This window comes from Microcaecilia unicolor, chromosome 9 (assembly GCF_901765095.1).
Source record: "Microcaecilia unicolor chromosome 9, aMicUni1.1, whole genome shotgun sequence".
Lineage (NCBI taxonomy): Eukaryota > Metazoa > Chordata > Amphibia > Gymnophiona > Siphonopidae > Microcaecilia > Microcaecilia unicolor.
The window spans coordinates 195,807,320-195,833,535 of record NC_044039.1 but is presented as its reverse complement, the minus strand read 5'-3'; the positions used below and the strand labels follow the sequence as shown (position 1 = coordinate 195,833,535).

The window sequence follows — 26,216 nt, the reverse complement described above, 5'->3', positions numbered from 1 at the left end:
GTGGTTGCACGCCATAGTATGTCTAGCGCTGACTTAAGACTACTATTTGTACCATCCTTACTAAAGTTACCTCAATAGCAGCTGAAGGTCACTTCCTTCTGCATGATTTTTGGCCCCTCTCCCAAATGCCTCTAATCCTGCCTACTCTGCAATATATAATTTGTCCATCCCAAAGTTATGTCTTGGCCCTGCCAGAGTTTTCAAGAGAACTGATGTAGTTAGTACCCAGTTCCAACTGTGCAAGTCCTTTTGGCTATTGACCCCATAAAATCTCATGGCAATAAATCAAATACAGTGCAAATGAACCAATTTAGGCATCTCCCCTAAGCTAAATAATATGTGATGAGAACTTTAAAAAGTTGACTATTTCTATTTCTGCAGTCACAGATATGACATCTCTTCCGAAAAAGGTTCTGCCATTTTGATATTTTGGTAAACGTTGAGCCTGTGAGATGGCGTTACTATATTATAATGAACATCTCTGGTACCATCCCTCAATCCCCTGGTCCTGTCCTCAAGGGCCACCAACGGGTTCAGATTTTCAGCATATCTCTAAATGAATATGCGTAAGAGACATTTACATTCAATGGAGGTAGTATGCATGCAAATTTATCTCATGCATATTCGTTCAAGGTATCCTGAAAACCTGACCCTTTGGCAGCCCCTCAAGAATTGGGAATGAAGACCAAGGCTTTCCACTGTTCCCTCTAAGCTGAGCGGTAGTCCTCCAACTGCTTTGCTGCCATTAGGGGGGGGGGTAGTGTTTCAGTATTGTGCTTTCTATCTCCAGGGACAGGCAGGCTTCCTGGAGTCTTGCAGAGTTTGCCCGTCTCTCACTCAGGGCCACCGAGACACTGAGCCGGGCCTGGGGCAGGGCCGCTGTTGCTGCCGCCCCACCCCCACCCCCGCAGCAACTCCAAATACCTTGGCTGGTGTGGATCCCGAAGCCCCGCCAGCAAAATAAATCTTCCTCCAGTGTTGCTGTTCACTCCGCCACAATGTCTACCTAGCCACATGGCTGCTTTTTCTCTCACGTGGCGCATGCTCGGTTTCAAAACTGAGCACGTGCGGACTGAGGGGAAAAGCAGCCGCTTGGCAGGCCATGTGGCAGAGTGAAGAGCAGCGCTGCAGGAAGACCTCTTCTGCTGGCGGGGCCTGGGGGGAACCCCTGCCAGCCAAACCAGAAGCCCTGGCCCAAAGTCCTGCTTTGTCTTCTCCCTGCCTGCAAGGGAGGCCCGGAGCAGGAGAGAGAGAAAGACCCTGGTGTCAGGCCCCCCTTGGAGGCCGGGCCAGGGGAATTTCCCCCCCCCCCCCCCCCCCCCCCCCCCACTCCCCCTCTAGGCGGCCCTGCTCTCACTATTGAAAATACGACAGTGAAACAGCAACCCCTCCCCCCACTGGCAGGACTGTAGGTGGAGGATTCTCGCTCAGCTTAGAGAGGGAACAGTCCTCCCGATACTGAAAGCTATTTAAGCGGACAGACATGGCCGCTGAACAGTTAAATAGCATATTGATCCCTAATTGCTAATATTCAGCGGGAGATAACTTATTACAACCACCTAGCACATAACTGGCTATATCCTGTGACTTACCGGATTAGGTGCCGATATTCAGCGCCTAACTGGATAAGTTTAGTGGTCAAATAGGGCCGCATAAATAGCTGTCCTATCTTTAACCACTAAAACGTTAACTGGTTAGCGCTGAATATCAGCCTAACTGTTTAACTTTTTAGTGGTTAAAAAAACCCTGGATATTTAATGCTGGGCCATTTCTGTCCGCCGCCAGCTGAATATCGGGCCCAGTGGCTTTAACCTATTAGAAATCCCTCAGTTTGCCATATTTATGGATGGTGTGGGATCTGATTTTTTTTACTAAACAAACTTTTTAGAAAAAAAAATTCCTCTGTACTCTTATGGGCGGCGTAGAGGTAGTGGAATTTTTATACGTCAGGCGATCTGATCAATTGAAATGTCCAGATCCTGTCTTAATGTCCTAATTTCAAAGTGTTAGTAATGGTTCTATTTACAACTCCCACACTCCTATGCACTGCTTTCAAAATCTGGCTCTCGGGGATGTAGGCCATGCGGTGTTATAAATTTTTCTTAACTAAAATGATATAGAGGCAGTGATTGAGCCTGTGAGTCTGCTTGGCATGCTGTCTATTTGGGAGTGCGCTGCCTGTACATTTGTACACAGCGAAGTGGACAGCTGCCTCGTGGTCCCTCATGCCTGGCGTCAGCCTACAGAATTTGGCTTTGGGATGTGAAGTTGTTAGACAAGGGTCCGCTGACATGAAAATAGTTGAGCCGCTCATTTAAAAGTCTCCATTCTGAAGTAACAGAAGCACAGCTCTTGCATCTTGGCGTCATCTGTGTACCATTGAAATCAGTGACTTCCCCATTCCCTTAGCCTTCATTCCCATTTACCATTCAGTTCCTGTTTTCCTAATCACTCTTGCTTTATTTGCATTCCTTGATATATGCCCATTGTATTCTTTTCATTTTCTCTTCTGTTCTTTTAGTTTCTACCCTTCAGATAAAAGTGTCTTCCTCCCCTTCCCACTGCCAGTCTCCTTCTCCTGACTACAGTAACTTCGGTGCTTCTGCCGCCGCTGCTGCCGCTGCTGCTGCCGCCCCTCCACCATCCTATGCAAAAGCTATCGCTTCAGCATCTTCTGCCCCTGAGCCTAATAGTAAAACCTCTTTCAAGTCCTCTAAAAGAAACAGCGAATCCCCAGAGTTGCAGCACAGACATTCTGCTCCAGAGCCTTCAACATCCCTGGGTTCTGCCTTCTCTCCAACCCGGCCAAGCCATGGGACCGTATCCCGGACAATCAAACAGATCTCTTTATCCCCACCACCTGCTCCTGGTTCCCATTCTCCATTGACCCCTCATCAGTCTGTTAAGCATGCTTCTGTTTCACATTCCCCTCCTCCTCCTCCTCCAGTAACTATGGCATCATCTGTACCAAAGGGTGTGTTGCGCCAGCCACTTGCTCCAATGGCACTTCCTGTGCAAAATGGCAGGGTCAGAGGATCTACAGGTGTGCTGGTGCAAGAGTCCATGCCTAATGTAACTCAGATAGGCCCGAAGGACCAAACTGAAGAAATGTTAACAACACAAATTCCTTTAAACTCCTGCAGGTCCCCCATCAAAAGTGCTGACAGAGTCTTCATGTCACGCATTGAAACTGTGGCCATCCCTCAGGTGCCAGTCGCTAGTCCAGCTGGCCCCTTCACCCAGGCTTCTCAGCCCTCCCAGCCTTCATCTCACCCTCCACCGCAATCATACCAGCCCATGTCACACTGTATTCCATTACCTCCCCCTTATGTTGCTGTATCTGAGGTGAATATGTCCAGGAGGACCCCTCCTCACATGGCATCAACCATTTGCCAATTGAGTAAGTATCCATTTTTAAATGAGTGTGACTTTTGACAGAACCGATTATTTTCATAAAGATTTAGAGAGCCATGGCTTTTTTTTTAAATAACTGTTGAGTGTGTAGCTAGGCAGAAATGTATTGTTGGTTCGGTAACATAATCTGACTTACAAGTTTTTTGTTGGTCTTAATTTCTATGTATTCGAGTGGACTAATGCTGCTGTCCACATGACTTTATCTGAAAAACGGTGAAAATTGTAAGATAAAGATTAAATCCTTTTGTATATGGGCAGGTGAAGCAAACCTGCACTAATGCACATTATTGCTGTTTAACAGGCATTGTTAGTGAATGTTCCTCATTAACAATAATGGGCCTTGCATTAAATAAAGCTTGTTAAATAATAATGAAGTGCTGTAATGTACATTAATATATTAAAACAAATTACTAAAGTTAACCCTTAGAGTCTGCAGAAAGTGTCATCATTTTTGTACTGTTTTACAAGGTCACTGGTGAGGTTGTAGGCACAAACCATTTGTCATATCCTTATTGGTAACTGCTCTGAGGGGCCCTTTTACTAAGGCGCACTGAAAAATGGCCTGCGGTAGTGTAGACGTGTGTCTTGGGTGCGCGCAGAATCATTTTTTAGCGCACCTGTAAAAAAAATGCCTTTTTTTATTGTTGCCAAAAATGGACTTGTGGCAAAATGAAAATTGCCACAAGTCCATTTTGGGTCTGAGACCTTACCGCCAGCCATTGACCTAACGAAAAAGTCTCACACAGTAACCTGGTGGTAATGGTCTACGCGCGTAAAATGCTGATTACCGCACGCACACCAGAAAATAAAAATATTTTCTGGTGCGTGTAGTGGGCGCATGTAAAAAATGAAATTACTGCACGGGCCACACGGTAGCTGGGTGGTAACTTGGAAATGTCACGCATTGGGCGCACGTAGGAGTTTACATAGCTTAGTAAAAGGGCCCCTGAGTCTGATGGGAGAGCCCAGGGGTGAGCTGACCAGACTGACATCTTCTCCATCTTCTCTGCTGTAGTGAGCCCCCTCTAATGGTGATAGATGGGAATTTAAATAGAAGAGAACCCCATTTCTTCTGACGTTGCCTAGGGGCTTCCTCTTGCTAAATTGGCAAAGCTGCTTTTAGTCCTGACTTTTTTTTTTCTGTAGCGAGGTCTGATTGTGGATTTGAGTCCTTCTGTATATACTGCAAGTAAACTAGGGAATACATTCTAAAGAAATATGCTAGATTTGTGTTTTCTTGCTTAGGAGCTCAAGCCCTTGTGAAAGGGGGAGAACCTAATGAGTTCCTGTTAGTGATGACTTGTGAGTTTCATCAGAGGAAAGACAAGATAACTTCTGCTACTTGATTAATACAAGGGCCTCCTTCCTCTCCAGTTCCCTTCCCTCTCCTGGACAGGCTTATATTCCTCCTTGTCTCCTTCTCTCTCAGCAGACCTCTGCTCTTCCTCACTGCCTCCTCTCTCTCTTCCCTCCTCCAGGGTCTCCATCCCTCTTTTCCTCCATTTCCCCAGTTAACTTCCACTACTGTCCTCCCCCTTCTTCCCCAGTTGACCTCTACTCTAAAGTCTCCACCTCCCGGTGGAAGCGGTGGGGCCAAAAACAGTGATTGAATTCAAAAAGTCATGGGAAAAACACATAGGATCCTTTTATAGCAAGATGTTGGGATCAAAGCAAAACAAACGATTTTCACATGTCAAAAAAGACGTAGGGGCAATTCTATAATTTGACACCAAGAAGTAGGCTCCAGAATGGGGTGCACTTAGGGTCAATTCTGTATGGTTTATGGTTTATTCAGAATTGTTGAATCGCCTTTTTGACCAGATATTTCAAGGCGATGTACAATAAAATTGGAAAGTACACCAGTCATACAAGAACTATTTAAACATCCTAGCAGTGAACAGCTGCATCACACTAATGTCCAAGCGTGGTAGACCCTGAGTCAATTAAAGGTCTACCATAGATGAGTTTTGAGACTCGATTTAAAGTTTTTCAAAGATGGTTCAGCTTGAATCCCAAGGGGCAGACAGATCCAAAGGAATGGAACCACAAAGTAAAAAGCACTTTTTTGTGTTGACTCCCAATAGGGCTGAGATGGGTTAGTTAGAATAAGTCTATGGCCGGGGGGGTGGCATATGCGATCATTAATTTAGACAGATAATCCAGTATGGAGTGCCTTGAATGTCAGCAAGTATTTTGAACTGGATTCTATAAGTGACTGGAAGCCAGTGCAATTTTTTTTAAAGAGAAGGGGGGTAACGTGGTCTTTTTCTAGCGTGCCATAGTACTCAAGGTGCTGTATTCTGTAAAGTTTGAAGACGCTTTATTTCTGATTGTGGAAGACCTGCGTAAACAATATCACAGTAATCCAGTCATGAACCTACAAATGCGTGACACAAAGTATGCAGTAAATTGATGTCTAGGAAGGCTTGAACAGATCTAATTTTGGCACTTAGGCAAGCCTAAGCTGTTGTAGAATACTAGTGCAAAGCCGCATTGGTTTAGCAAAATTTAGGTGCTCCCATTTATGACAGGTCAATGGCTGGTGAGTTGGCGCACCTAAGCATGCTATGCAATGCATGCAACTGATGGTGTTCTACAAGTTGCACATGTTGCTTGGCAACATGTCTGTAGCTTGCCCATGCTCCGCCCACATGTTTGCCCCACTCACACATGCTAAGAAAGTTTGGCATGCACTTTATAGAATAATGCTTAGCATTTACACATATAAATGCCAATTATGGGCACCTCTAATGCACATAATTGCTAGTATTTTACGAACTACATATGTATATGGTAGGTGCCAAGTAATAGAATGAGGGAGCATAGAAGGGTATAACCTGCACTGATCAGCAGATGCAATCCTAAATAGAGGCACAGAGGAGATAGTCTGAAGGTTCTGCACAGAGCGACAGGTACGACTGTAATCACCTTGCTTGACAGACAATATAGACCCTGCCGGTCATTATCTGCCGTCTGTTATTATGTTACTGTGTTTTTCCCCCAAACCGACCTCCATTCCCCTTTTGTCTTTTCCCCATTTTCCTTCCCTTTCCTAACCATGGATATTGTATGTCCAGTCCCTCCCCCCCACTCACTTCAGCATTAGTAATGTGTACAGCGCTGCGTATGCCTTGTAGCGCTATAGAAATGATAAATAGTAGTAGAAGTAATGGTGAGGGCATTGATAGTGGTAGCAGTCAGAGTAGGATCTGTGAGATAGCATTGATTCACAGGACATGGGCCTCTGTCCGGGTTTGCATATGAACCAGGGGTCCTTGCAGAAGGAGGAGGCGGGGCCTGTGAGTGTGCACTGGGCCACAGACTTTGTGCTGACTGCTGCTGCTCAATGCAGATCACAGCTAGGCTCTGGTGGTAGGTGGGCAACAGATGTCTAGGCATAGGAGCCAGCTCTGTGGGTGATGTGGGTGCTTGAGCACCCCCAGTCTCTCTTTGACTGTATCCAAGGAGGGGTCATTTTCATTGGGTTTAGCACCCCCAATCATTTTGAAGAGTTTGCTCTTGTCCTCCTAATATTGAGCCCATGGTGGTATGCAGTGTCTGAGCCCCTCACAGCCGTTACCAGAACTTACCCTGGATATTCAAAGCCGGGGCATGCATGACTCTCAGCGTTGAATATCCAAGTCTTAGTGGTCACCTGGAAATTAACTGGGTGTCAGCCAATATTCAGACTGGCACCTGGTTAACTTCTCTGTCTAAGTTAGGACAGCCTTTTTGCTGTCCTAAATTTAAAATCACCACTAACTGGCAAGTAGGGGCTCTGTCCCTGGCCTGCCCCTAACCTAACCTAAGAGATGGCTGGTTAGTTGTACTAGTCAGTGTCACTATCCAGTTAAGTGCCTCTGAATATCAGGTGCCAGGTTGCTCAGCGGGGTTTAACAGGGCAGGAATTGTGTCTAGGTGGGAGGTCTCTGTTTCTTGCAGGCCCATTTCTTAGGACCCTATTTGGGGTCACAACCTACAGTTTGGGAACTGCTGCTCCAGAGCAAAAGCGGCATGCTCTAGTTCCAGCTGAAACCAACAGGTAACCGAACGGTAAGGACCAACGAGACAAATAGCAATACACAAAGGAAGTGGGAACGTGCTCTAGACTTGACCCAGCACCGTGTTTCGGCATAAAATGTGCCTACCTCAGGAGTCTGACAATAAGTAAATAGTGTCAAATGGTAATACTGGGTGAAAAAAGCAAGGAGATCTTTAAAACGACCGTGCATACATAAAATGATGCACTATCTAAACACCGAAGGTATCAAAATGCAAACAGACAAGTACTCCAAATGTGTGAGATGTAGCTTAAGGCAGGCACGTTATATGCCAAAACACGGTGCCGTGTCAAATCTAGAGCACTGATTTTATATTTATTGTGTAATGCTGATTTTTAAGCACTGATATTATTTTATTATGTATTGTTTTACACACAATGAATTTTATGTAGTGATTTTACGTTTATTCTGTAGTGTTTTTATACACACCAGAACGATAAATATTTAAGTACATAAGTAATGCCACACTGGGAAAAGACCAAGGGTCCATCGAGCCCAGCATCCTATCCACGACAGCGGCCAATCCAGGCCAAGGGCACCTGGCGAGCTTCCCAAACGTGCAAACATTCTGTACATGTTATTCCTGGAATTGTGGATTTTTCCCAAGTCCATTTAGTAGTGGTTTATGGACTTGTCCTTTAGGAAACCGTCTAACCCCTTTTTAAACTCTGCCAAGCTAACCGCCTTCACCACGTTCTCTGGAAACGAATTCCAGAGTTTAATTACGCGTTGGGTGAAGAAATATTTTCTCCGATTTGTTTTCAATTTACTACACTGTAGTTTCATCGCATGCCCCCTAGTCCTAGTATTTTTGGAAAGCGTGAACAGACGCTTCACATCCACCTGTTCCACTCCACTCATTATTTTATATACCTCCATCATGGTCCTGAGGTGTATCTAGCCCTCCTATGTTCCCACTTCCTTTGTGTATTGCTAGTTCCAGCTGAGACATTCTCATATGCTTCGTACAGTATTAGATATATGCAGGGCTTTTTTTGTGGGGGTACTTGGGGGTACTGAGTACCGGCACCTTTTCCATTGTCTGCTAAAATTGACCTAATGACCCCAAGTTTTAATGAAAGAGCTCAGGCTCTACACACCAATTCTGCCTTGTCATAGGTTCTGTGACTGGTTGTAGGGGGCCTGGCTATTGTGGGGTGGATCCCTCAGTGATCACCCCACCCTTGAAGGGTGGCCTAGCATTTGAGTACCGGCACCTTTTTTGCTAGAATTGATGCACTGGATATATGTGAAACTCATCAAAGTTTGAAACAAACCAGAGAAATGCAGAGAGCAGGGAGAAGATGGAAGGATCAAGTATCTTCTCCCATTCTGGGAGTAATTCGCCTCCGTTTAGGCGCTGCTATACTAGGCAGTAAGAGCCTATGCTGGGTGCCCAGATTCTATTATAAAAGACTAGCATAACCTCGTATTGACGCAGCATATATTTAAGTACACACAGTTACCCCAGCACAGACCATGCTTACTGTATTCTGTAAGTTACACATGCAAGTGGCAGCCTACCCATGCCCCTTCCATGCTCCACCCATGTAAATGCTCCCCTTGCATTTAGACACTATGGACTACATTCTGTATATGATGGCTAAAAAATTGGTGCTGAAACGAAATACGCCTAGGCGTATTCTATAAAGTACGCCTAAATTTATAGAATAAGCCTAAATTTCCAAGTGATTTATAGAATATGTTGAGCGCCCATCCGTCTGATTAAATTTACTCACAGGCGATTAAATGCTAATGTCTAAATTACGTGTGGACCAGGTGTATTCTGTAACCAGGCGTATAGATTTTAGAAATGCCCAGGACCCACCTATTCCATGGCCATGGTCATGCCCCCTTTTCAACTATGCGACTTAGAATTTACGCACATCACATTCTAGAATACGCTTAAACAGTTCTGCATGTAAATTCTAATTCCAATTAGTATCAATTATTGCTTGTTAAGTGGCAATTATCGGTGCTGATTGGCTTGTTAACTAATTAGGTTGTGCGCGCAAATCCAGAATATGACTGGATTTGCACACACAACTTAAGTCGCGCTATATAGAATCCTGGGGTAAGCCACTTACATGCACCCTTACAGAATAGCGCTTTAAGTATGTTACACAAGTGTATACTTATCCATGAAAGTGACAGCATTCTGTACACTTACGTGCTCTTGTGGCGCGTAACTGTGGGCATCACTGTAGAAATGCCCTTCAAGTGTCTTGATGAAGACAACCTTTCAGCTACCTAATTCACCAAGGGAAATTCTCAGTGGAATGCAGTTTATCAAAACTGGATTGTACCTCCAGCCTCTCCTCTGAGTTTGTCTTATCATCTGCTTTTTAAAAAATACTGTATGTTAACACAGTAAGTAGATGGTGGCAAAGAGGGACTGATTGGCCAACCCATCTGCCTAGATGTGTTGATGATATTTTTGAACCTTCTAAATATCAGCAGTATAATTTTGGCAACCCTCAGTGTTTCCTCTTTGCTTTTGCATATAGTTTAGCATTTTCGATGTGACTGATACATGTTGTCAATAATCAATGAGCACCTCTGGTTATCTTTCTCACACATTTTACATGGTAGAGTCTGTATGCTAAAGAGCACCAGTTGTCTGTAAAATGATGACAAGAGTACACATTTTCCCCCAGATTCTATATATGGCGTCGAAATTTGTGCACAGATCAAAGATGCTCACACAAATTAATTAGCTAACAAGACATTAACTAGTAATAAACTGATGTTAACAATCAATTATTGCAGTTAATTGACATTTATTAGATTTTGTACGCACATCTTCCTGTACACTATTCTATAATCCTGTGTGGCTAAATCCCCTAGCCTGTAACTCGGAAGGGGGTGTGGCCAGGGACATGATGGGGCATTCCAAAAATTTGCACGCAGAATTATAGAATACTTCCATTCCCGCACTCAAATGGCAAGAGTTGGGCACTGGTATGTACACCAGGTTTCAGTTGACGTAAATACCGGTGCCCAAATTTGAGTGCGAGGGTAGAAAGAGCACTTAGCTTGGAGCCCTCTTAATAGAATAGCGTGCCACGCTGATTTTTTCCAGCTCCTAAATTTGGATGCCATTTACTGAATCCAGACTTCTGTGCATTTCAAAAGAAGTAATACTACACAAGCTGGGGAAAGGAGATATTAAGTACCACATTGATGTAGAAGCTCATCGTTTTCTCTGTAATCTTCTTGAAAGTTTCCTTAGTATTTTTCTAGAACTAAAAATTATATATTTCAGATGAATAATGACCAGAGCCATGGACATAGCTTTACCCGTTGCTAAGGACAAAGGCCTTCATTATGCAAAAATTAAAAGGAGAGGACCAGCATGGGGAATATTCTTTCCTATCCCATGGAGATAAATTCCTAGGCCTCCAGCCCTAACAGAATAGAGGCCAGACTTTTTGAGAAGTATTATAGTTCATTGTATATATCCAGTGAGCAACCAGGTGACTGGCACTGCGTCAAACACAAAGGCAATACTCAGAGATCTGCAGTAGTACAGCATAGAAGAATACCTACCTCCATGGAACGGAAACAAATATCTTTAAGTCAACCCATATCTCTGTTTTGGAGCGTAGCAATATAGTAGATGATGTACGGTCCATCCAGTCTGCCCAACAAAATCAACTCATAGTATAAGGTATGATATGTATACTTGGTCTTGATTTGTCCTTGCCATTTTCAGGGCACAGAGTGTAGAAGTCTGCCCGTCACTGGCCTTGTTTTCCAGTTACGGAAGCTAAATCTGTCCAGCCACAATCGGGGCACAGACCGTAGAAGTCTGCCCTTCATAGCATGAATATTTCCAGATGTCTGGCCATCTACATGAGTTAGAAAGTGTACACACTAGAGGCCAGGCAACTTACAAATAGAGAAGTGGGAATATTAGTGTTCTGAGAAAGGCTGCTTCACTAGTTCGTTCAACACGGGACATATCCAATTTATGTTTAAAGCAAAGGTTCTTAACAAGTGAAGACCATGGTTCTACTGTTTAACTATTATTAATAATCACATTTTCAAGTGCTAGTGTATTTACAGTTTAGATACAAAAAAGTAAAATCCCAATAATATTCCTGGAAAGCCTTGGGCTAGTTACTTAAAGATTTATAGCTATGCATGTCCTTTATGTATAGAAAGCAAAATATAAAATATCCTTTGGCATTAGCTTTTCCTGGTAGTGATCCTAACAAGACAAGCTAGTCTGTAGAAACATGAAAAAACATCCCTTTACGTGATAAAAGTGAAAGAAAAAGGGCCTCAGTTAGTGCCGCAGCTGAAATAGTGTCCCAGATGAACTTTCAAAATATCGACTGTAGACGGCTAGTCAATCTTAGGCTCTCCTGAAAAAAACCTCTACCTCAAATTGACATATAAAGCAATGTGCACTTATTCTTTGTCCTTTTTAAGTGCACTTGCTTTACATGTCAGTTTGAGGTGGAGATGAAAACAGTATCAGAATTCAAGAGAGCTTGGGACAAGTACATAGGAACTCTAAGGGAGTGATAGGGAGAGTAGATGGCATGGATGGGCAGACTGGATAGGCTATGTGGTTTTTTATCTGCCTATTTTTTTTTCTTGTTTCTATGTTTCAATTAAGGAGTGTGGGGTGGTCAGGGACTGTTCCTTGTAATTTAACATGAGTGCCATTACTACTCATTAATCGCTAATGCAAGAGATAAATGACGCGTAACAGTTAAGCAGACCTCCAAAGGTGCAGTTAACTACATTCCACATTAATTGTACTAGTGACCCTTGCCTCCCTGGTTAGATAGACAGCTGTTTTGCCCATAATGTTGAAAGATCTCCAACAGTTACTGCAGAGGTTTTGCACCAAACACACCTTAGCTTTAGTTTTTAATGCATGTTAGGTGCAAAACCTTTGGACAAGTTAGGTACCTCAAATTTTGTAGGTTGATTTGAGAAAGGAATTGAGGCCAATTTTACCTTCAACAAAACAGAAAATACTGTAGTAAGGAATGTTACCAAAAAACTTTAAATTTACATTACTGGTCCTAGTCTATGGTAGCTAAAACCACCCTTGATGGAGGTGGGCCTCATTAACCTTATTTGAATGGTGCAATGCTAATGTGATAAGCAAGCTGTAACTATGCTGGACATGATTATTGGAACTTAGTGATGTGGTAACCCTAGGTGAAGATGAACACTGAGAGGTTGTCAGACATATGGGCATGGGAATAGGTTCTGTTGCCTACTTTCAAACCCACCACCACATGGCGTGCAGCAGTGGTGGCAGGACACCTTTTCTTCATGCAAATAAATAGACGTTTTCCATTGGGTTTAAGTGGCAGGGTTTTCCCTTGTATTTCAGGTCCCGCTCTTCCACCTGGGCACCCTTCTGCTAACACTGTTGCTGCTACAGCAGTCCCTACACCAGCTACTGGCCCGCCACCCCCACCCCCACCCCCAGGACCTCCTCCACCTACAGGAGTTACGCCTCCGCCCCCTCCTCCACTGCTGGCAGGTGGAGGGCAAGGGGTCTACTATGAAGATATGCCATCATCGGGACTTGCTGCAGCTCTGGCTAACTGCAAACTGAGGAAAGTACAACGGGTAAGAATGTTGGTTGTCATTACGATATAACCGGATTTCATCAAGTATATTGTCAGGTGTGAGGATGGAGTTTTACAGCAGTCTTGTTATCCCACAATATTTCAGCTGGGACAGGAAACAGATGCCGAACTCAAAAGCTTAAGCCGGGTCCGCCAATGTTGCAGAAGCTGATACTAGGACATAGACAGATGGAAACAATGTCAAATTGGGTCGCAAACCAGTCAGGTTCTTAGGATATCCGTAATGAATATGCATCAATACATATAAACTGGGTTATCCAGTAGTTCAATGATTGCAGTATCAAAAATATACCTCAGAAAATCATTCACAATGCTGAACTTACAACAAATATATATAATTGAAATCTTTATTAATTAGAATAATACAGAGTTAAAATAGCCTGATTGAGCTGCTGACTAACTGTCTGAGGCTTCTCTTATACATATCCATAATCCCAAAAGAATAACACACCAAGTTGCTTCTTGCACAAATTCTGAATATTATCACAAGGTACTTTAGAAGACACTGTCAGAGGCTGAGAGTGTAGATGTGGAGGGGCATTTTCAAAAGGGACATCCAAGTTGCGATTTGAATGTCCTTGCAAAAACGGCAAAATCCAGGGGTGAGGAAACCCGTATTTTCAAAACAAGATGGACGTTCATCTTTTGTTTCGAAAATACCATCAGAGATGTCCAAATCCTTAAATTTGGTCGTCCCTAGACATGGACGTTTTTGACTTGCGGCAATTTTCGAAACCAAAGATATCCATGTCAAAAACGGCCAAATGCAAGCCATTTGGTCGTGGGAGGAGCCAGCATTTGTAGTGCACTGGTCCGCCTGACATGCCAGGACATCAACCGGGCACCCAAGGGGGCACTGCAGTGGACTTCATAAATTGCTCCCAGGAACATAGCTCCCTTACCTTGTGTGCTGAGCCCCCCAAACCCCACGAAAACTCACTACCCACAACTGTACACCACTACCATAGCCCTATATATATAGGTGACCTAGGGGTCACCTATATATGGGTACAGTGGGTTTGTGGTGGGTTTTGGAGAGCTCGCTGTTCCCTCCACAAATGTAATTATGGGCCTGGGTCCGCCTGTTTGAAGTGCACTGCAGTACCCACTAAAACTACTCCAGGGACCTGCCTGCACTGTCATGGACCTGAGTATGACATCTGAGGCTGGCACGACATATTTTTAAAGATGTTTTTTGAGGGTGGGAGGGGGTTAGTGACCACTGGGGGAGTAACAGGAGGTCATCCCCGATTCTTTCCAGTGGTCATCTGGTCATTTCAGGCACCTTTTTGTGCCTTAGTTGTAAGAAAAACAGGTCCGAGTGAAAACGTCCAAGTGTTCGTCAGGGACGTCCTTCTTTTTTTTCTATTATGGGTCAAATAAGTCCAAGTGTTAGGCACGCCCAAATCCCGCCTTCGATACACCTCCGACAAGCCCCCTTGAACTTTGGCCATCCTTGCGACGGAGTGCAGTTGGAGACGTCCTAAATCGGGTTTCGATTATACCGATTTGGACATCCCTGGGAGAAAGACATCTATCTTCCGATTTATGTCGAAAGATGAACATCCTCTTTCAAAAATGAGCCCAATAGTCACTCAAAAAGGACCAAATGGTCTCATTCAACTTGTCAGCTTCATTGAAGAAACCACTCTGTCCATGTTGCTGAAAGGTCACCCTCTTAACTTTTCCTTGTGTCCTGAATTACTGGTGGAATTGCCCCAGTCTTACAATATGAAGAATTATAACATTTTTAATGTGTGCTTTATTATTTATTAGGATTTATTTACCACCTTTTTGAAAGAATTCACTCAAGGCAGCTTACAGTAAGAATAAAACAAACATAGACAATTACAGCAGTGAAAATATTCAAATAACAATACAAAGGATGGCGTGGAGGGGCATAATCGAATGGCGCCGGCCATCTATATGGCCGGCCATCTTCAGGGCCGGCTCTGCAAAGGGGCAGAGCCAACCGTATTATCGAAAAAGATGGCCGGCCATCTTTTCTTTCGATAATACAGTTGGGGCCGGCTAAATCTCAACATTTAGGTCAAATGGTGAGATCGCCAGGTTTAGAGATAGCCGGCTTCGGTTTTTGGCCATAATGGAAACTAGGCCCAGCCATCTCAAACCTGGCGAAATGCAAGCCCTTTGGTTATTGGAGGAGCAGCATTTGTAGTGCGCTGGTCCCCCTGACATGCCAGGACACCAACCGGGCACCCTAGGGGGCACTGCAGTGGACTTCAAAAATTGCTCCCAGGTGCATAGTTCCCTTACCTTGTGTGCTGAGCCCCCCAAATCCCCCCCAAAACCCACTCCCCACAACTGTACACCACTACCATAGCCCTAGGAGGTGAAGTGGGGCACCTACATGTAGGTACAGTGGGTTTTGGGGGGTTTTGGAGGGCTCAACATTTACCACCACAAGTGTAACAGGTAGGGGGGGATGGGCCTGGGTCCACCTGCCTGAAGTGCACTGCACCCACTAAATACTGCTCCAGGGACCTACATACTGCTGTCAAGGAGCTGGGTATGACATTTGAGGCTGGCAAAAAAGTTTTTTGTTATTTTTTCGGGTGGGGGGGGTTGGTATCCACTAGGAGAGTAAGTGGAGGTGATCCCCGATTCCCTCCAATGGTCATCTGGTCAATTGGGGCACTTTTTTGAGACTTGGTCCTAAAAATAAATGGACCAAGTGAAGCCGGCGAAATGCTTGTCAGAGCCGGCCATCTTTTTTCCATTATCAGGCGAAGCCGGCCATCTCATAACCACGCCCTGTCCCTGCCTTGAAGTTTTGCTGGCTCCGCGATGGAAAGCAGTTGGCGCCGGCCAAAATCGGCTTTCCATTACACAGATTTGGCCGGGTTCAGGAGCGCCGGCCATCTCCCGATTTGTGTCAGAAGATGGCCGGCAATCTCCTTCGAAAATAAGCTGGATAGTATACTACTTACAATGTTAACACAATAGGTAATATAACATTTTAATTGACAGTGTAGGGAATAAGCAAAGATGGAACATATAGATAGGTAAGAGAGTAAGAGGAGTTAGAAAATAAAGTGACTAATTTAAAGAAAATTGCACAGATGGTCACAGAGATGATAAAATGTTATCTCAACTAGGGTAGGAGTGGATAAACATGTGTCACGCTTTGTGTGTGTGAGTGAGACTAACAAGTTAGTTACTTCTTCCATTAAAAGCCTGGTTGAACAGCCAAGCTTTCACCAGCTTTCTGAAGTAGAGATAGTCTTGTGTTAAGCGGAGCCTTTCAGGGAGTGCTTGCCAGAGTGTGGGGGCTACTCAGGAGAAGGCTCGCTTGCGGGTATCATATCATGTAATCAGAAGCATAGACAGGTTGAGGATGCCGGAGGAGTGAAGAGTAGACTGCCGACGGCAATGGTGCCGGTGTGTATTTTAAACACAACAGATCGCATGAAAAATAGGCACCGGCGCCATCGGAAGTCCATTTGAGGGAGCAGCCACTCCCCTGATGACCCATCTAGCTACACCTCTGCGTGTAATGTCTTTTGGAGAGGGTGTGGTTAGCGATACTCCTTGGGAGGACCTTAGTATCCTTGGAGGTATGTAGAGGGTCATCCTGTGCTTCAAGTACTCGGGGTCATTTCCTTTAAGGGCCTTGAAGGTTAGACATAGAGTTTTAAATTTAGCACTGTATTGTACTGGTAGCCAATGAAGTTTTTGCAAAAATGCTGTGATGTGTTCACATCGCTTGCAACCTTCTACGAGTCTTGCTGCAGCATTCTGAACCAATTGGAGCTGGTGCAGGCCCTTTGTAGTCAGACCATTGTAGAGTGCATTACAGTAATCCAGTCTTGATGTTATCATTCATTGCACAACTGTGAAAAGATTTTCCTTCTCAAGGTAAGGAGAGAGGCAGCATAGTTGTCGCAGATAGTAGAAGCAGCTCTAGAAGGTTGCTTGGATTTGGGGAATCAGAGTAAGTGTTGAATCTAACTGTATTCCAAGGTTCCTGACTATGTAGTACGTGAGGGTTGTTGATTATGTGCATATTGTGGGGGTTTTGTTACAGTTTAATCCCCTGAAGATGCCATAGATGTGCAACATGAGCTTGTGTCGAGACTAAATAAGTGAGTCTACAGTGCCTACCGATACTGCAAGCAGCTGTTGTTGAGGCTTTCTACAGTTTTCAACAAGCTTCATGTTGTACGTTTGGAGCACTTTCACCAGTAATCCAGGACACAAGGAAAAGTTAAGAGGTGACCTTTCAGCAGCATGGACTGAGAGTGGTTTGTTTAACGAAGCTGACAAGTTGAATGAGACCATTTGGTCCTTTTCGAGTGACTGTATGCAGTGGCTTAGCAAGGGGGGGCGGGAGGGGCAGTCCGCCCCGGGTGTCAGCTCGGGGGGGGGGGGGTGCTCCATGCCATCTCCCCTCCTCGGCGCATCGACACCCCCCCCCCAGTGCCCACCCTCCTCCGTCCAACCAGCTCCCCCTACCTTTAAAAAAATATTGGAATCCGAAGCGAGGCGCAGCGCCTCGCGCCTGCACGTAAAAGAAATGTGCAGCGTCTCATTGGGCCTTCTCTCGCTCTGTCTGAACCGCCCCTGCGGAAATAGGAAGTTGCGTCAGCGGAGGGCGGGACAGACAGAGCGAGGGAAGGCCCGATGAGAAGGTGCACATTTCTTTTAAGTGCAGGCGCGAGGATTCTGATATTTTTTTAAAGGTAGGGAGCTGGTTGGACGGAAGAGGGTGGGCACTGGGTCGGGGGGGGGTGTTGATGCGCCGAGGGGTGGGGGGTATGTCATCGTGCTGCACACGGGGGGGGGGGGGTGCAACGGCGAACCGCCCCACCCCGGGTGGTAGCCCCCCTCGCTACGCCACTGACTGTATGTCTATGCTCTCAGCCTCTAACAGTGTATTTTGATAATGGTATGCCTGTACTAACTATCTCAGACAGTTAGTTTAGCAGCTTAGAAAGGATATTTTAATGATATGTGCACAATTATTTTTTACTAGTAAAAAGGCCCGTTTTCTGAAGTCAAGGAAACGGGTTCTAGCCAGGCAATTTCTCCCCCCCCCCCCCCCCCCGCGCTACAGCCCCCTCGACCCCCCCTCAGACGCATGCAGAGAAACTTCCAGAGAAGATGAACAACGCGAAGGGCACAACAGCACTTCGGCTGTCGGGGGGGTTTGGGTCCCACCGTCAGCACAGGTAGTCCACAATGGCGGCGGGGGGCGGTTTTTGGCAGGCCGGGGGGGGGGGTCGAGGGGGCTGTAGCGCGGGGGGTGATAGATGATCCCGAGGCAGGGGGAGGAGTAGGGAAACACGCTGTGCGTGTTTCCCTACTACTCCTCCCCTTGCCTTGGAATCAGCTGTCCTGACGTCAGTGCGTGTCTGCCTAGCAGACCACCACCTCCAGGGAGCCACTGTCCCAAGCACAGAACGTTGGAGGTGAGAATTATTATATAGGAAGGTTTCAATGTGATGATTGATAATAGTTAAATATTATTTATGATTTGATATAATAGTAATAAATATACACGAGATATATTTGCATACAGTGAAGGCAGTGAATGCACATTCTTTTGGGATATCCTGGATATCTGACTGTATCCCTCCAGAATTATGTATTAGGCGGGGGGGTTTTTTATTATTTTGTGCAAGAATCCCTAAAAACGTGTTTATCTCAAATTTATTTGATTTCTGCTAAAATAAAAATAGGAAAAACTTTCAATAGTATTTTATGCTCCGAGTAAGTTGGTGGTAATAAAAGATCTTTTGAGTTTGCCATGACTCAGTCATCAGTTGAAGAAACACATGTGTCAGTCAACATCCATTACACAGTTAACGGTATGGACCAACCCTGAGGTGGATTGTTAAGAGTATCTTAGATAATTGCTAGAAAGTGTCTTGAAATTTTTCAAAAAAGTGTGGTTCTTTCTCAAGTCAGAGGATGGTTCGAGCGGCACATGTCCCAGCGGGGCCACGAAGACTGATGCCAATCGAACAAGCAGTGGCGGAGGAGGAGGTGGCTTAATGGAAGAGATGAATAAATTACTGGCAAAGAGGTTAGTTTCTGCCCACTCAGGAAAAAATAAATATTATGGTTTTGATCTGTCATCATGTCGCTTTAGTGTCAATATTAATTGGGTAATCCCAGGTTTTTTGTTATGTCTTTAAAGACAGCAGAAGAGCTATGAGAAGGTCTGAAGGTGAAGACTAGATGAGAAACACTGCTGGCATATTTTTGGCTGTATGTGCCTCAAATAATACTGAGAGGCCATGTTTGGCTCTGGTATCCAATCTCCATATTAATAGACTGATGAAATAAAGTGAAAAATTTTCACAAAAAGGGCTTCACGTGATAAAGGAGGTCTTTTAGTAAGGTGCACTAGTGTTTTTAGCTTGCACTAGTAATCAGGTCGCGCTAAACGCTGAGATGCCCATAGGAATATAATAGGCATCTCAGCGTTTAGCACCAGCTGATTTCTAGTGCAAGCTAAAAACACTAGTGCACCTTCCTAAAAGACCCCCAAAAAGTGCCACATAACTCGCAAAAATGATAATATTTTGGAGGTTGGGGCATTCTAGCAATTAAGTAGCTCGTTTGGTGATGAACTTTCATGTCTACTCCACTACACACAAAAGTTTATTCATATTCATTATTGAGTTGCTGCGATGCAAATTAAAGTGAAGTAGCTCATTAGTAATGACTTTTGTGAAAACAGGCAGGCGGAGATCTCTTCACAGGGTTGTTTTTGCTGAAAAAAATAACTACACCTCTTTGAAATATTATTATTGAGCTCCCCTTTGCGTGTAAGCATTTTTTAAGGGGATGCCAGTGACAGGCACGGATTGTGTCAGGTCACCCAATAAACATCACTGTGATTCCAACACACTCCTGAAGGCTCATTGTGCCTTCTTTTTTTGACATTTTGGTTTGCTTGTTTGGGGGGTTTTTTGTACTTTGCATTCCCTCTTTTCTATTGATTGACCGATATTCTAAACTTCCGGAAACTACTAAAAACTAACTTGTTCAAAAAGGCATACGCTAGCGATCCAACCTAGATGCCTTAACCCAGCGGCATAACGAAACCAAAGCTAGAACTGGACATAATTTAACTCTTCCTCCTTACGATTCCCAATGTGCCTATCAAACATTGACCTTTGTTCTATCACTACCTCACTCTGTATTTGTTCAAACCGGTATTGGTGATCGCCTCTGCGATACTATGTAAGCCACATTGAGCCTGCAAATAGGTGGGAAAATGTGGGATACAAATGTAACAAATAAATAAATAACAAGGGTGCCTAAATCCCATAGCTCACAACCCAAAAGAGGGTGTGGCCATGGGCGGGGCATCCACGGGTCATGGGCATTGCGCACAGTGGAATAGAATAATAGGTCTCTTTGAGATTTACGCCCTGGATTCTTTTTCAATAATTTGTCATTCCAGTGGACAAATTATTGAAAGAGAATCCAGGGCAAGACAATGAAAGGCTACCGGTTTATCTCCTGCAGAAGCTCAGTGCCCTAGCGAGGGCGGCTGACACCCGGGGCAGTTCGCCACTGCACACACCCCCTTGGCGCGCATTCTTACCAAAGGGGGCGGGCGGAAGGGCCGCTGTGCCCCGAGTGCATGTCGCTGGGAGCTGCGTCGGCTCCGCTGGTTCCCTGCTCTCTCTGCCCCAGAACAGGAAGTAACCTGTTCCGGGGCAGAGAGAGCAGTGAACCAGCGGAGCCGACACCCCCACAGCGGCGTGCACCCGGGGCGGACCGCCCCACCGCCCCCCCTTCCTATGCCACTGCAGAAGCTAATTGTGAAACGGAGGCTCTCTGTAGAGCAAACTATGGTGTATTAGCCACGTTCAAGATAAGATACAACTTTCAGAAGAGGTTAACAGCTTTTCTCGTTCCAAAGCCTGCTGAACACCTGATACAACTTTCAGAAGAGATTAACAGCTTTTCTCGTTCCAAAGCCTGCTGCATAACAACCATTACTACTTTTATATCCCGTAACTGTCTTTTAGGTCTGTTATTACTCTTGCATTCTCTAGTGACATATTAAATTTCATTCAACCTATGTTCCACCTATGATGTAAAGTGCACTGAACCTGGAAAAGGGGATTTTAGTGGTATACAAGATTTGTTTTAAAAATATGAGACCTGATTCAGACTTTGCTTACTCACGTGTATATCTCTCGAGGAAGAGAGATATACACTGGAAGAAGCTGATCCTGCCAATCAGATCAAGAGAAACCAGCTTTGTCTGATTCATAATTCTCCACCATAGGGGTCATTTACTACTGGTTTGTGTGCACTAATGATGCTAGCTCGTGCTTTCTGCAGTGAGGCCCATTTTATTCCTGCGGGTCCTGTGGCAGATAGCGTTTGCTGTTAGTAAATGACTCCCGTCTGTGGGAGATACGCGTCTTGATTTGTAAGGGAGATGTATATCCTTTGTCTTTTATTTCTTCTTCAAACCATAGGAGGAAAGCAGCATCACAGACAGAAAAGCCAGGTGACAAAAAGGATGAGGAAAGCCAAAATGTAAGCACTTTTATGTCAATTATGTTTATTGTCACCACACACATTCAAAAAATACAAGTCCAACGGAAAATACACATCCAGAAGTATCATCAAGAATTAATGGAGTAATGACCATGTTTTCAAAAATGTAAGCACTTTTAAACAACTACATCATCAATGTTAGCAAAAAAAAAAAAAAAAAACAGAAATATTTTATAATCATTCAGGGGTCCTTTTACTAAGGTGCGCTGAAAAATGGGCTGCGCTAGTGTAGGCGTGTGTTTTGGGCGCATGAAGATCCATTTTTCAGCGAGCCTGTAAAATATGCCTTTTTTAAAATTTTTGCCGAAAATGGACATGCGACAAAATTGGCGCACGTCCATTTTGGGTCAGAAACCTTACCGCCAGCCGTTGACTTAGCGGTAAGGTCTCTCGTGTTAAATGTGCGGTAATTGCCTGCGCACATCAAGTCGGAGTTACCGGCCCGATTTTTGCCACGCGACAGAAAATAAAATATATTTTCTGGCGTTCATAGTGGATGCGTGTAAAAAATGAAATTACCGCACAGGCCACGCGGTAGCTGGGCGGTAACTACAAAAGGCCTCTCAGAGTTCAGTTCCGATAATGACCACTGCATTAAAATTCAAAGATGAAATTTAGGGACCCTTTTACAAAGCTGCAGTAAGCCCTAACGTGCGTGCTTACCGCAGCAAAACACGGTGTACCATGGGGCGCATCGAGGTAATTTTGCCATGTGTGCATGCTACCCATGCACTAAATAATATTTTTTTATTTTTTTTGGCGCAGGGGGTGCGTCTGGTGCGTTTGGGCAGAGAGTGGGCGTGTTCTGTGTTAATCGGTTAACGCAGCTACTTTGCCGCATGCTGATTAGCGCGTGCTTAGTGCATGAGCCAGTACTGCCCACATAATGGGTGGAGGTAAGGGCTCACACACTAATCTGTTTTAATGGCCATACGCTAATGGCAAAATTAGTGCATAGCCATTAATTCCAAAAATAGGAATTTCACCCATCTTACCTCAGTGGCAAAAATAGCCTTAGCGTGTGGGAATGACCCGCATACGGGCATGCTAAGGCCACTTTTTACTGCTGTTTGTTGAAAGGGCTCCTTACTTTTTATGAAGTTTTCTTCAATAAAATAGTATTTTAGCAAGCCATCATTTATTCTCATATGTTTCTTAGAGTGAAAGCATGCCAGGAGGAATATTTAGGAGCAAAGACCTTAGTGCAAAAATCTAGGACAGTGATTTTCAACTCAGTCCTCAGAGACCACCTGGCCAGTGGGTTTTCAGGATATCTACAATGAATATGCATGATATGTATTAGCATTCACTTCCTCCGTTGCATGCAGATACCTCTCATGCATATTCATTGTGGATATCCTGAAAACCCACTGACCAGGTGGTCCCTAAGGACTGAGTTGAAAATCACTGTCCTAGATAACATAGCTGTAAACATAGCTGCTCGATTGTAATTACGATATCTTTTGAGAAAGATCATAGAAGTAATAAAGCAGATGTCAAAGCAGCAATAATCAGATTAAAAATATAGGGGCCCTTTTACTAAGCTGCGTAAGCATCTACAAGTGCCCAACATGCGCCAAAAGGGAGTTACCGCATGGCTACCATGTGGCTCTTGAGGTAATTTCATTTTTGGAGCAAGTCCGAAAAAAATAATTTTTATTTTCGGACGCGTGTATTGGACGCACACCAAGTGGCACTTGACGCGCGTAGGTCATTACCGACCGGTTACCACGTGAGTCTTTGCTGGCATTAAGGTCGCAGACCCAAAATTTACGCGCGGCAATTTTGATTTTGCCGCATGTCCATTTTCGGCAAAAATTTTTAAAAAGGCCTCTTTTACAGGCGCGTTGAAAAAAATGGATCGGCACGCGCCCAAAACCCGCGCCTATACTACCGCAAGCCATTTTCAGCGCATCTTAGTAAAAGGATTCCATAGTGCACTGCTCTCATTATTGTCCCTTCAGAGATTTGTACCAGCTTTCTCTGCCGGTCATTTTTTCACCAAAAACTCTGTCTCTCCCCTACCCCCCTGGAAAAGCCTCTACACAACCTGGGAAAAATGCATACACTGTGGGACAGCATGCATAATTCTGTCCATATTGACAGTGGGGAATAATGAACCCCCCCCCCCCCCCCCACACACACACACACACACACACACACACTTCTGTGGTACACATGCTTTGGATGACTGCTTACCCCATGAAAAGTCCCTGAAATGTCTGTGCAGTCTAGCACTGATGTGATAAACTGCACTAAGCGGAGCACAGTAATCTAGCTCCAGTTCAGCGCTGACTTTCGTGCATTAAGATTCCTTCCCATGTAACAAAGATTTTAGTGCAAAAAAATCTAAACTAAGCGGGAAGTAACACAAAGCACTAATCTTAGTGCAGTCAGCTTGCAAAGTGCATGCTAATGAGTTGCATATGGAATTACTTGCAATGCAACAGACTGAATAGTGCGTAGTTTTTAATTCGCCTCCAAAAGCATGGATTTCAGTGGTCAGCCACCAAAGACCAGAGGACCCCAAATTATGGACTCCTTGAGATAGTATTCCCAGTGTAGAGACCCATAGACACAAGATCCCCACATCATGCATATCATTTACTTATTGCATCAGAAGTAACGTAAATGAACATGGGAGTAAAACAATCTGGATTCAAAATGTAACCGGTTTTTAGGATAGTTTTCTTATTGAGTCCCGGCTCCTTTTAATCAAGTGTTCTTGTGGTGGTGGTTTTGCAGCCCATCCCTAGCCTGACTCAGTTTATCAGTTCCACTGTGCAGAAACCTTTATCAGTTTTGCATTAATAGCTACTGCATTCTGAGACCATCTATCAGTTCTAACCTTACTCTTAGGAAGACTAGAAAATGCATCTCCCAGCTTTGCTCTTTCATTTTTTATTATATTGGTTTGACTTATGTCTCCAAATGGGTCTATTTTGCACATATCAGGACAAGATTGAACTTCACCCTTAATCCCGTGCCTCTCGATTACATCTGTTGATGCTCTATGATGTTCTACCTTTCCACACCTACTATATGACTCTGGTGCTTCCTGTAAATATGATCTCCACTGTCTAATTTAGCTGACCCCTGGGCTCCCTTAAGCCCCTATCTTTCGACCTTTTTGTACAGTAAATATGCTTATAGAAAAATCATTAATGATGCCGATATGTCTTCCAGTAGCCTTGAGAATACTTCCTTCTGAGTTTCTATTTTAATAGGAGGATGTCAGCCCCTCACCTTCTCCCAATACACGAGGTCCAGCCCAGCAGAATTCCTCAGGTAATAAATTCAAATACTCTGCTACCACTTTAGCCGCCATTACACGCTGTCAGCTTTTTCTGTGTTCAGTTCTAACATGTGGCCTACAATCCTCCTAATTCTGTAAACTTGCACGCACAGTTTTACACATAGGGGGTGAAGTCTATAAATCACGCCTAAAAAATTGACTTTTAAAAACCCGCTTTTCTATAAGCTGTGCCTAAAGTTAGACTCGGTTTATAGAATAGCGCTTAAGCTCAGGGGTCACGTGTAAATTTAGGCGCATCCATTTACATCAACCAAAACATGGTGCAAATGTCCCCACCTAAATTTACGTGCAGAACCCCCTTATTCTGTAATTACTGGTGTAACTTGAATCCTTCCCACCTCCACCCCCAAATGCCCATGACCCACCCATTTCTGCACCTCCTTTGCCAGATCACACACCTAAATTTCCACACGTACATATTATTTGATTTCAATTAGCACCAATAATTACTTGTTAAAATGTCAATTATTGGCACTAATTGGCTCGTTATTCAATTAAGTTGTGCATGCAAATAGGGCACATGCCCAAACTTAAGTGCACAATTTTGGGCGAGTTTTATAGAATTAGGGGGTTAGCATGCAAAGTTGCATCACAAGTTATAGAATAATGTCAGGTGTTAAGCATAACTTAGTAGCTTAATTAGCTGCTAATTGGCATTAATAAACAATTATTTGGTATAATTGGTCTTAATTCTTACTAATTAGTAGTTATGCACCTAACTGCCATTGCTTGGTATTCTATAAATTACACATGCAAAATCTAGAGCATCCAACTGCAAAGGGGCGTGAACTTGGGAGGGGCATAGGCGGGTCAGGGGATTGTCTAGCAGTTACACACAGTGGTTCTAGAACACTAGCATTTACACGCCTAATTGCCTAAGCTAGGCTTAAGCACTTACACTAGACATTGAGCTAGCACAAGGGCCCAGGCCTAAAGTTAGGCATGTAAATACAGACCATTCTACTATAGTATCCTCACTTAGTGCTCATCATCTCAGTGCCTAACTTTAGATGATCTATAGAGAATTACCCCCAATCTGTCTTATCCTGTTTCTGTTTCATTTCAGGACATAAGGAAAAGTGCATTTGACATGGCAGCATATAGATGTGTTGATATTATGGTTCATATGAACAGGAAATACACCCACAGATGTTGTACTTTGTGAACAGCTGTGTCTGTTCCATGCTTATCGTCTCTTTTATGTGATTTAAGCTTTGCTTTTCTATTAAACTGTCTGCCAGTCTGTACAGT

General features: G+C 44.2%; 1 protein-coding gene across 2 annotated transcripts in view; it reads left to right on the top strand.

Annotated features, from left to right (window-relative positions):
* EVL (Enah/Vasp-like) overlaps positions 1-26,216 on the top strand; it is a 226,589-nt gene that overhangs the window by 170,500 nt on the left and 29,873 nt on the right. For both annotated transcript variants that reach the window (XM_030214620.1, XM_030214621.1), the window contains exons 6-9: positions 12,835-13,076; positions 19,024-19,145; positions 21,568-21,628; positions 24,877-24,937. In XM_030214620.1, the coding sequence (XP_030070480.1) occupies positions 12,835-13,076; positions 19,024-19,145; positions 21,568-21,628; positions 24,877-24,937 (486 nt within the window). The remainder of the gene's footprint in view (positions 1-12,834; positions 13,077-19,023; positions 19,146-21,567; positions 21,629-24,876; positions 24,938-26,216) is intronic.